This window comes from Gymnodraco acuticeps, unplaced genomic scaffold (genome assembly GCF_902827175.1).
Source record: "Gymnodraco acuticeps unplaced genomic scaffold, fGymAcu1.1, whole genome shotgun sequence".
NCBI classification, from domain to species: Eukaryota; Metazoa; Chordata; class Actinopteri; order Perciformes; family Bathydraconidae; genus Gymnodraco; species Gymnodraco acuticeps.
In genome coordinates this window covers 2549334-2561360 of record NW_022991375.1, presented here as the reverse complement: position 1 = coordinate 2561360, position 12027 = coordinate 2549334, and the positions used below count along the sequence as shown (strand labels likewise).

At 42.6% G+C, this 12027-nt stretch overlaps 1 protein-coding gene across 1 annotated transcript in view; it reads right to left on the bottom strand.

Annotated features, from left to right (window-relative positions):
- Positions 1 to 12027, bottom strand: part of cdk6 (cyclin-dependent kinase 6) — a 37597-nt gene that overhangs the window by 16350 nt on the left and 9220 nt on the right. The window contains 1 exon segment of the mRNA XM_034240733.1: positions 8423 to 8590. Within this exon segment, the coding sequence (XP_034096624.1) occupies positions 8423 to 8590 (168 nt within the window).

Below are 12027 nucleotides of genomic sequence, written 5' to 3'. Positions count from 1 at the left end.
ACACACAAGTATAGTAATGCTAGGCCACACACACACGATTGTTTGATTCACTACAGGCAGGAATGGCTCACTGAATGACGTGGAATAAACGTGCAGTAAAGTTAATACCCTCGAGGTCAGTAGTTCTCAAATGGGGGTACGCGGACCCCTAGGGGTACGTTGGAGTACTGCAGGGGGTACGTGAGATTATTTTATGTTAATGAAAAAAAACAACATAATTAATGCATTTAAACAAACTACTAATAGTATATTAACTACTTTATTCAAAGGTTTACAGTAATTCTGGATAATAAAATGGGAAAAATAAACGGGGTGCTCTCTTTTTCTCTCCCTCTCCTGACAGCCCGTCAGTCTCGTGCAGCTCGCTGAACCTGTAATAAGTGACCCGACAGTAAAGAATACATATATTTATAACTAGTTTAGCTTGTTCCAGAGTAGATGAACTAGCTAAGTCTGTTAGGTCTAACTCTTAGTGTATTTTGCTCCGCTCAACGGTCCGTCACAGCGGGGAGCTGTGATCCGGAAGAGCTGCGTGTTCTCCGTCAGCAGCAGCTGATCTGATCTCTCTCTCTCGCGTCCGGTTATACTTCACTCGCGTTTATGTCCAAATCTATCAGATCTAGCTAGCTCTAGTTAATTATATGACTGCCTGCGTGTCAAAGGACCTAAACAATAAGCGTTGCTTGGCAACGGCTTGTGGCTGCAAAGTATAGCGCAGCATTATGCATTTGTTTATATGAGGGGTCAAAATCCCATGCTCATAAAATGCTCATATCTTTTTTTCTCTTCATTCCCCATGCCCCAAAATAAATAAATAAATATACCAATTTTAGGAAAAGTTACGAAGTTTTGAGCAGTGTGGGTTTTATGTTAACAGAGTTACACATATTTCAAAACGCGAAGTGTAATAACTGCAGTGGCCTTCCTGTCACCGAGAATGACAAAGATCCTCAGTGAAGCACAAGCCCATGGTTCTCACTAAATTGTAAGTACAACTTATTAAAAAGATCAGTTCAATGCTTCAGGTTGACTTTTAAAATCTGTCCAGGGACTACAGATGAAAAAGAGCCTCTTGGCTAACTCTGGCACATTTACAGAAATGTTCATTAATGTGCACTGTCCCTGTTAAATAAATGAATAAATAGCGGAATACTGCGCCCCAGTTTGGAGCAGAAGCCCTCATGCGAGAAAGGTCGACGTGGCTATCAATACCTCCCTCCGAATAATAACTGGATGCTTAAAGCCTACCCCTGTGTCCCTCTTGCCAGTCCTCGCGGGAATAGCACCGGCCGGCCTCCGACGGGAGGCTGCCACCCTCGCCCTGGCCAGGAAGGCACAAAAGTATGACAGGCACATCCTGCACAACACCACAATAACACCAGCACCTCCAAGCAGACTCAAGTCCCGCCACCCCTACAACAAAGCAGCTCAAGAGATGCTCAACTCCACCTCTGAGGACATCTCCAGAGATGCATGGTTGGCAGCAGCTTGGAAGCAGGAGTGGGAGTCAGCCGGGCCCTCCCGAATCCACCGTTACATCTGGGACCCAGGAGATGGCGCCATTGGAGGAGACGACCTACCGCGCCAGCAGTGGACCACTCTGAACCGTCTACGAACTGGGGTCGGTCTCTTTAAAACATCGATGAAGACGTGGGGCTTGGCGGACAGTGCAGCATGCGAGTGCGGTGACCCTGAGCAGACCGCTGTCCATATAATCACCATCTGCCCCTTATATAGACCACCCTCGGAAGCCAGCCTCTTCGACCTAGGACCAGAGATGCAGGCATGGCGACACGACACTGAGTTGGACCTCTAACGTTACACGAAAGAAGAAGAAGATGAATAAATAAAAATAAAATAAATGCAACTAATGTCGCCTTAGTGTTATTGCATGATGTTAAAATTGGTTTGCCATGAATTTAGTGATGGATTGTAAACATTTGAAATGTAGCATTTAAGTGTTTCTCAGTTACAATGTTGTTGTAAATAAAATCAGACACTGATGGTGCAAGGCTGTACTGTATCTCTTCATATAATGCATTTTTTCCCTAACAAATAGTTTTTTCGCTGATCAGGGGGGGTACTTTTTTTTTCAAAGGGGGTACATTATTGAAAAAAGTTTGAGAACCACTACTCTAGGTTATTGCTCGAATGTTTCTTACTTTAAGACTTTAAGGCTAGAATAGACTACATTCCGGAAGCAATTCACCACAAATTAAAGTCTTTCTTTGTGCATCCAAGGAAGGAAAACCGATAAAGCCTCCAGAGTGTATAGGCAGGCCACATATGGGAGAAGGAGAGCGGATGTTATAATAATATGAGCAGAACTATGCACTCTCAGAGTATAGTGGAGCTATGGCTGTAATGTTGTGTCTCCAGAGAGGCCCCATTCGAAGCTCTAGCAGTCAGCCATGTTGTAAACACCATTATTTCACTCCTCCCTCACTTTCCCTCTTTCTCTTGTTTTGCAAAGACAATTTACTGTCCTAACAATACAGCTGCACAAGGCCAAGAAAGGAAATAAGGAAGGCGAGAGAGACATGGTATTTAAAAAAGGAGATGATGGGGAAACGTAGAGTCTGAGGGAGGGAGAGCTACAAGGCTGGAAAGAAAAGTGCAAGAGCAGCACACAAACTGTATACAGTAAAACAGAAAAAAGGAGCACTACAACTGTTGCCAAAGTATGCAGTGTACAGGAATGCAGCATGGGGCCCTCGGTGAGCGAAACAAAGACAGCACAGTCAGTGGCTCTCTCTCTCTCCCCAGTGCTACCACATCCGCACATCATTAGCTGGAAAATTCCTGATATATGCTGTAATTTTTTCTCTTTTTTCCCCCTCCTCTTCCTCTTGCTGGTACAGACAAGGCTTTAATATCCAGATGCCGGTGTGTGCGGGAGTGTGCACATGCACCATGTACACACACACAGGTCAGTACCGCCTTTACCCCACCTGGAGTATTGCCAAGAGACCATCAACGATTAATTCAGTGAAGTTGAGGAGAGTGTGTGTGCTCTATCCCACAAACATAATCAGGACGCACAGGAAAACCATGACTTAGAATGTGAATGTAAAAGTGTGTATAAAGTGTGTGCAAACATTAAATACAATGTGATTGTCTGACTTGTATGTACAGTTTATGCCTGTTCCTACATATGTGTGAACTCTGTGTGTGTGTTTGCTTATGTCAAATTGAGGCCAGCCCCTTTGCTCCAGCCGGCTGCAGTCAAAGCATAGAGGAAGACTTTTTCTTTTTTTCCCCATGCGAAGCTGTTTGAGGAGATATCTAAACATTCCCAGAGTGTGCTGCACGTGCTCTCCTGCGTGCAGTGCAAGGTTCCCCCTCCCCTATCCCTGCCTGCCTTTCTTTCCTTCTTTCTGTCTGTCCAGAGTAAAAACACATTGTCTGGCAAAAGAAGGGATACATGTCCAGTTCAGTGTCATCAGTGTGCCTTAAGACTGTTGCATTACAAGGGATTCTAGTGAAGCATGTCAGTGTTTTGTGAGTCTTGAAATTTGCTCAAAATCATTAACGTAAAAATGGTAAATAAAGCTTCATTAGAAAAACCAAGTGCCAAAAGAGCCAACATCAAAAAGCATGTGGTTTGCCAACTTTAAGACATATCATGTGCATAATCAACACTATCTCGCAATAAACTGTGATAAGTGAGAACACACCAATCTTCACTTGCCCTAAACCAACACCCACAGATTGTTAACTTACATTCAGTCAAGCTAGTGCTTTAAATAGGAAACACATTCATAATGAATTTACAGATCCAGACTGCAGTCTGACTGCCCTTGAAAGCTTTATATTGTAAAAGCCTGTTCGCTGTTTGAGCACGGGCAGGAAATCTGGTTTCAATTTGTTTAATGTCGTCTGAGATATGGGTGTCTTATTCTGGTAAGCATAGTGGGAGGGCTATAAGCAGTGGAAGGGGAAAGAGTGGGGAAAATACCTTTAATCAGGTAACTATTTTACTCTTCTGCATGTCACCAACTAACAGAGTTTACAGGAAACTATGACGGTGACTGCCAAAACTAATTGGTTCATTTGATCACATAAAAGACATGTTTTATTTGCGGAATAAGTCAGGAAAGCAGCAGGACTGCAAAGTCATAAAGTTCCCTTTGACTCAATAACATCCTCACTTAAGATAAGCTCGGAGGCAAGACAAAAACAAATTCTCCACTAATAAGCTTATCTAGTCATCGCCTGTGAATTATGTCAACCCCTCGGTTTAGAACTAGAAAAACAGGAGTTAAAACAACAAGTGTTAAAACAATAGACTGGTGGCATTCCCCTTGGTTTTCCAAATCTAATTTGACAGGCAACGACATGCACATGACATGAATGAGAGCGGAAGATAATGTGTTTCATGGGACCATCCTGTCAGCCTTGTGTTACAAAGGTTGCCAATATGTTGCTGGTGAAGATGAAAAGCAAACCAAGCTCCGGTCACCTTAGGTTATCTTTGGAAAAGCTCACCTGACATAACATATAGTCCTCTTCCAGAGAAAGGAGCCATATTCACAAGGATCTTATCTTTGCCACTAAGAGGCATAGATTAAGGTAAAAGTTGCTGGCAAAGTTAATTCATAGTTTTATGAATGTATTGCACTGTTTATAGTGTTCGTATGATACATGATGAATAATCGTAATAGATGGAAAAGAGAGATCTTCCAAGTTATTTGGCTTTGCTAAAGGGATTTCCCCTCAAAAGCCATGGTGCCATGCCTGTGGACGCATGTTCAGCAGGTCTAAATAAATATCAGTCCTAGGCTACATCTAACTTCTTCCCAAAGTTAGGAGCTAGTGAGAACTTAGACAAGAACTCTGCACCCTTGGCAAGCTAATACTGATACTTAAGATGTTTTAGGAATGTGTCCCCCTACTTTAATTGGATGGGTTCAAGTCAAACGATGAAAGATTTCCTTGGGTCTTTGATCAATCAAGCCCAAGTTATAAACAGTATTCTGTTGTTAATAAGTCGTTTTTTTTAAACTTGTGTGAGTTTTAGTAACACTGTAGGTTTTACTGTTGCATTTATTCCAAATTTAAAAAATAAACCGCTTCCCCTGGACCGCTTAAGCAGAAATGGGATCTCAATGAGATGGATAGAAAAAAGACCCTTCTCTGTTTTCTGGTATGTCAGATTAACCCATCAGCTTGTCCCATCTGCCTGTCACTCAAGGCAGCACAATGAGACTGGGGTCATTAAAAAACCATCAACAAAGCAACGGACCTCCAGGGACTGCCAGGGGCGGCCTAATCTGGACCCCAGTACCAACCCAATGGGTGGTCTCCCTCCCTCCTTAGCTCCCGCTCCCTCTCTTTCGGGGAGGGGGAAATATGTGCAACATGGTTGGCGGGTGATGCCATCAGTCACACGCAACCATGCATGTGCAAATCAACCAGACTCCATCACACACGTTTCTATACACACAAATACCACATTTATTTTGTAAATGACATGAACAACTCGGCATGTGGCTAGGTGAGAAAGCAAAGTCATCTCAAAAAGCGAAGTTCAAGCAATGCTGGTAAATGATCAGCAGAGGGGGGACTCTTTGACACATTATGCAAATGCTCACTTCAGCCATGTTGTCATTGTAGAAGTGCTAAATGAATCACTTCGAAAGTGAGAGAGAAGTGTCTTATTCGCTTAAGCAACAGCAGTTCTCCAAAGCCCATCTGTCTGCCAGTAACGGTGGCATTAGGTGACTAAATAAGCAAATGCTTGTCTGTTGGGCAAAGGGGAAGATCCTCTTCAATGCTGTGTGTATTGGTGAACATGTGAGCTGCATACAGTGTAGATTATCTGCTTTTATTAGCAAGAGGAAATACTGAATGGATGAATGGAGATTGTGTGTGTGTTGGACTGATAGGGGTTTTCCAGACACAGGAACATCAATCTAGAAGCAAAGATCCTGTGCCCACATTGCAGCACGAGAGCATTCGCGCACTAACACACGCATACTCGCACTTTACCTCCATCTCATTTGTGGCCCAGTCTGGAAATAAATGTGTGTGAGATTGTGCAAAAACACAGTCATGTTAAGTGCCTCTGTGTGTGCTTGAGTGGTTTCGGGGCTTGAGATTTGTCACTCACACGCACAAGGTGAATTCCCCGTTAAGTATTCTTCCCTCGAGAAAAAGTGTCACGTCTAGTCATAAATGAAGTTTAACTACACCAAGTGAAACCACACACACTTAATATTGTGAAACATTATGTAAATGCTTTGGTTAGGTACGTCTTCCTATGAGAGTTAAAGGTGTATTTTCATCAATCTGAATGATCATTTCCTGAAATGACCTGGGAGACATACTGACTTTATCTGAATCATAAAAAAGTATGTTTTAAAAAAAAGGAGAAATTACAGTTTAATGCAGTCACACATTACTCAAACAGAAAAAGAGCCTAGGAGAAATAAAGTCTACATTTTGAAACTAATGATCACAAAAAGAAAAGAAATGTCTGACAATTCTAATGCAGATATTAATCAGTCCATCCTAATAACTGCTGTCTTAATAATGCAACCTCATATTCACTTTTTATCATTAACACCTTCATTACATTGCAATAATATGTGATCAAATATGTGAACAATTCCAATTAAAACTGTAATTCCTCACTCACTTCCATCACTCATTCTTTTATACCTGTTTTCAAGCCCACGATGACTACTTTTCCTTGTCATTTCTTCCTTTGCTAAGAAATACAGTATGCACATCAGTAGCCTGGCTTCACATCTTGTTGCCAAATGACAATAGAATAGAATAGAATTAAAGTTAGCGTTTTTCACCCAAAGGATGTTTATATTGACTTCAGATGGCCATATGCTGCACATTTTTTTGATGAGCCTGACTTAAGTTCCCATGAGCTTTGTTAACTTGCCATAAAAAAGTTGCATTGTCTTCGTGTCACAGTATATTTCACACTGAATTTAAAAATGTTTTGTCAGTTAGGGGTACATTATTTGAAAACTAACAAGCAAGCCTGTGCTAAAAGGTTATCCTCCATTGAAAAACAACGTATACAATTGAAGATTTGCCATACAATACCCAAACAAAAATAAAACCAGAGGGGTCTAGACTTGTCAGGTTGATGAACAAAAGAAGCTGAAAGGCATACATCTGTCTGAATGTGAGGCCCAATAAGAAAACCTTCTTCTCTTTAGTAAATGTTGTCTTATAACAAGCTACAGAGCTACTGTTGCTGGCTAACTTAATCTTAAAAGTCTCATCTCTCCCTATTTCAAGCTCTTCCAAAGACCCCTTTCAGTCTCCCTCTCTATTTTATCTGGTCATCAGAGCCCAGAGCTCAACAGTTGGACATCAAAGTGCCGACTGTGGAAAGGGAGGGGTGTCTGTCTCTTCTCGTCTGTCCCATCCCTGTCTGCAGCAGCCACTGAGGGATTCCTGAGACAGACCACGGGGGCCCTTGGCTCTCACTTTACACAGAGAAACCCTATCATTTGGCACATTGCAGCAGAGCTACCCGCTGATGCCCTGTAAGTGCCCCCTCCAGCACATTAGATGCTTTTCATCTAACTCTCTGGAGATGGGAGTGTAGTGCAAGGCAGTGTGTGTGTGTGTGCGTGTGTGTGTGTGTGTGTGTGTGTGTGTGTGTGTGTGTGTGTGTGTGTGAGAATGGCATAAGCTTGCAACATTTTAATTTGCAATGACAGAAGCATACATGCACACACTAATTTTTTGGTGAGTAATGTGCAAAAGGAAATGAGTAATACGTTTGATAATGTAATTAAAAATTCTAGCGTGCATTTTCAAGGAAAGAGCGGGGTTATTAAAGTTTATTTGTATTGCACAAGTTCATCGATTGAGTTATTGTTTCATTATCTCACGTGATACTTATTGTATAGATTTTATTTGTCACTATCTTTCGTGTTATGTGTATCTTTACATAAAAAAGAGGGGACAAATGACTTACGGGTGCGATGTAACATCTACATTTGCCGTTTACTCTCAAAATAAATGTCCCTGTTTCGAAACACACACGCTTAACTACAAATATGTCATTTGATTGCTATATCATCTATTAATAGTGGCTACAACTTCTATTTTAAAAACCTTCAGACTCTGTGGATACATCAAATGCACTGCTTTAGTAAGATTTAAATCATTTGTATTGAGATTCAAATAATAAGGATAAGATGTAGAACATAATGCTTACAAATGTTAACAGGTGCATAGAAACCCTACTGTGACAAACCAATATATCAGATCAATATTACCCTTTCATAATCTATTAGTGTCTCTGACCCAGCAATAATAGCCTCTGGGCCTCAATCTGTGAACCTGTAGGATCACTGGTTTGGGACCGTTTGTTTTGAGTCACTCCGTTTTAAGGAACTATTGGATGAGCCATACTGAGTTGAGAAATATCAACAACATCACTTACCACAGAGGTGAGGGCCATCTGGAAGCTGTAGATGCGGGCGAGACCAAAGTCGGCCAGTTTGATCTGACCTCCGCTGGTGACCAGGATGTTCTGGGGCTTCAGGTCACGGTGAACCACGCGATGCGAGTGCAGGAAGTCCAGCCCCTGGAGCAGCTGGTACATCATATCCTGTAGAAAACAAAACAGAAAGACTAAGAAGAGAAAGGGAGGGGGATTTATACAAACATTACAGAAATACAGAATCTATAAAGTGAAGATCATATGCCATGATCTAAGCTTTACGATATTGTAGCCGTGCTGATGAAATGACAATGAGTGTGGTACTTAAGAAACCAAAAACTCCAGATGGTTGAAGTATGATAACACTTTTTTGAAAAAAGGTATTGTCACGAGACAAATTCGGCTTCCAAACGTTCAGTCGTACTTGTCCTTTCAAAAGGTCAAAGACAGATGGCTTCATGACCCCACACCTCTCAATTTAACATTTAAATGAATTCCCATGTCAACCATGCAAGTAAAGGCCTGAAAGACCCTGCATTGAGAAGTCTAAAGGCTGAGAGACCATGGTATGGAGGGAGTTAACTAGAGGAGGCCTGTGTCTTTTCTTGTCGACTGCAGCAGATGCTTGATAACTGACACACATTCATGATAGAGGCAGGAAGAGGCCCCGTTCTGAACAAGCATGGATCTCTGTTTCTCAGCAGCTGTCCGGCTCCGAGTTAATTGGCGCTTGTTCTGTTTTAATGCCCAAAAGCTGACCTCACTGTGTCCATGACACACTTGCACAAGTAACACAGATGAACTATGTACAAAACCAGCTTAGACTTGTTCTTTTCATACCGAACCACTCTCAAAACAGGTCCCGCACCTGTAGACAAATAACATGTCATTACAAGGGATTGTGGCCTGGTAGTTTTGGCAGAGCTATGGTCTGGATTGTTCGATATAATGAAGTCTAGGTAGAGCCAAAGGCCCAGACAGATAAATATGTAGTCTGCGTATGGAAGTATTGAAGTCTGTTAGAAAAGAGAGTCATTTGTAAATAAAAATGCTACAATGCTGGTGGGGTTCGTTGTATCCTGGCCTGTACAGCCCCCCCAAAACACCCACAAATGCCCCCCAACTCAAACCACAAAAAGCCTCCGCCAAGACCTCACAAGTGACATGGACCTGAGCCCGCAGCTCTATTCAGCGGCCGACCAGCTGGTGAGTGAGTCAAAGGGGTCTGCACACTCAAGCAGAAAACATTAGCAAACGGCGGGGGCTGGCTGCTGTGCCGGCCATAGTGGAAGAGACGGGACGCCCCACACAATGCTGTGGAGATGGGGAGTGATGTGTACACACAAACTGGGTGTCCCTCTGACGCTGCGTTAACATAATGTGTCTATCTACTTTTCTATTTGTGAGAGGCGGCACCTCAGACTGTGTAAGGGTGCGTCTGTGTGTGTGTGTGTGTGTGTGTGTGTGTGTCCTCTGACCAAGGGCAGGCAGGATGCATAAACAGACCTTCCTTTCTACATCTCCATCCAGCCATGACCCAGCACAGAGGGCAGCAGACAAACAGGGCCATAGGAGAGAGGCAGGCAGTTGGTTATTTTGTGTGTGTGTGGAGGGGGGGTTGACACAATAGCATGCCCCCCCACCCCCACCAGTTCCTCTACGCTTTAAATAGCCATTTCACCATGCTTCCTTTCAGCAGCATTTCCTAGTAAACACTAATTATCTCAGAAGTGTGACTCTTGGACAAACACACAAACAATCGTGGCCCCGTTGGCCATAGTGTCATCATCTCTGTTGTATCGATTACCTTCACAACTGAGTTATGGGAAGACATTCCACCTATGTTCAACAGCATATTGGAACTGCAATGCAATAATATAATAGTTTAATAATAGCAAAAGTAATACTGCCACAAGTTTTAGGACCACATGTTGCACCGAAGACCACATTGAACAATCTTTTAGCTCACAAAGTTGATTTCAGCAGCACAAGACTTGCTCAACACACAACTGTCTTCAACTGGCAGCATTCCAAACTTAAAAAACAACAAACAAGTTGGCCAGGAGGAAACATAAAATACACAAAAAAGACAACAGATCCAAACCAGAAAAAGCAGGAGGACCAGGAAAAAAGTAGTTGCAGTCAAAACATGGCTTTCTGAGTGCACCTCCTTTTCTAATGCAAATGTACCAGAGGCAGCCATATTGTTTATTGTAGCTCTGCACAATATGGGACATCTGCCGGTTAGCGTTAGTGTAATTCCCTCCCCATGCTTCATTAACCTCCCCCCTTTATGGGCCCAGAGAATAGAGCTGTGGAGGCTTGGACGATGGCAGAGGAGGAGGGTGGGTGAGACCCAAGTGCTGGCCCGGCAGAGGAGCACTGAGGCTGGGGCAGCGCGGCTCCTTGATGTCCTTCCAGCTCATTTGATTCCTGGAGGAGGACCTCTTTCATCAATGACCATGTGGTGGGTCTAGAGTCTGAGTAAGACTGAGTGGGTGGTGGAGGGTGGGGGGCAAAAAAGGACAGGGGCAGAGTGGGGTGCCTGGTGCTGGGGGTGGATTGATTTTAAAGGAAAAGTATGCTTGTTTTTTTGGTCTTTGGCTGAAGGTGAATGTTTTTTTGGGTTAGGGTTTTTAAGGGTGACACTATAGAAAAGATAATACATTATTGAGATGTGCACAGAGTTGATAAACTTGGGACTGCTGGACTTTGATCCCCTATCTGGTGTCATCTGCTTTAGCCGAGGGAAAATTAAGTTGCAGGGAAGGGGGGTGTTACTGTGCAGTGTCCACTGTCCTAGAAATAACAGGGGATGGTGCCTGTGTCATCTCTTCACTTGATCATTGTCTTTTTGTCCCCTCAAGGCCTCAGCTGTATGGATGTTAGGAGAAAGCAACAGAAGGAGGGGGATTATAAGGGGGCCGTATGCTTCAAAGTGTTTTCTGTACAGTGCTGGAAACCTCTTCCCAAGAACTTTTCCAAAATCATAGTTAGTGGGAGAGATGTGTTTAACAAGTTGGGTTATTTATGAAACTGACAAAGATGTCCTCTTCGCAGAGCAACTAGCCAGGTGTGCAGGGTTATGAGAGTAAACTGTATTTGAACTTCTCATCCATTTATTGTCTTTTTTTCCTTCTTAACACAACTTCCTTCATTTTGTGTGTACAATCAAGTGCCATAAATAGACTTTCCAAAAACATCTGCTGAGGTCCCCATTTGAACACATACTGTGCTTCACCATTTTGTAGGACAACAGGTGTTTGGCCCTGCACTTGATTGTTGCCTCAGAACAAAACATCTTTGGATTGTGGATGCACCCGATTAACAGCTAAGCTAAATTAAGAAAGAGGCTGATTACTCAATTATCAAAAGTGACAGTTCATTTTCTTTTGACCGAGTAACAACTTATTCAGCTTATAACTTAACTAGTACAATGAAACGAACAAATAAACACCTCATGAACATTAAAATGGTTACAACTAAAGACCAATAACAATTATTTTCTAAAATGCGTTTATCTAAAGAAAAAAGCCAGGAGCAAGAGGCGGAATATTTCATTTTTTTTCTGGTTAACCTAAGCCAGTGTTTTCTCAAAATGGGAG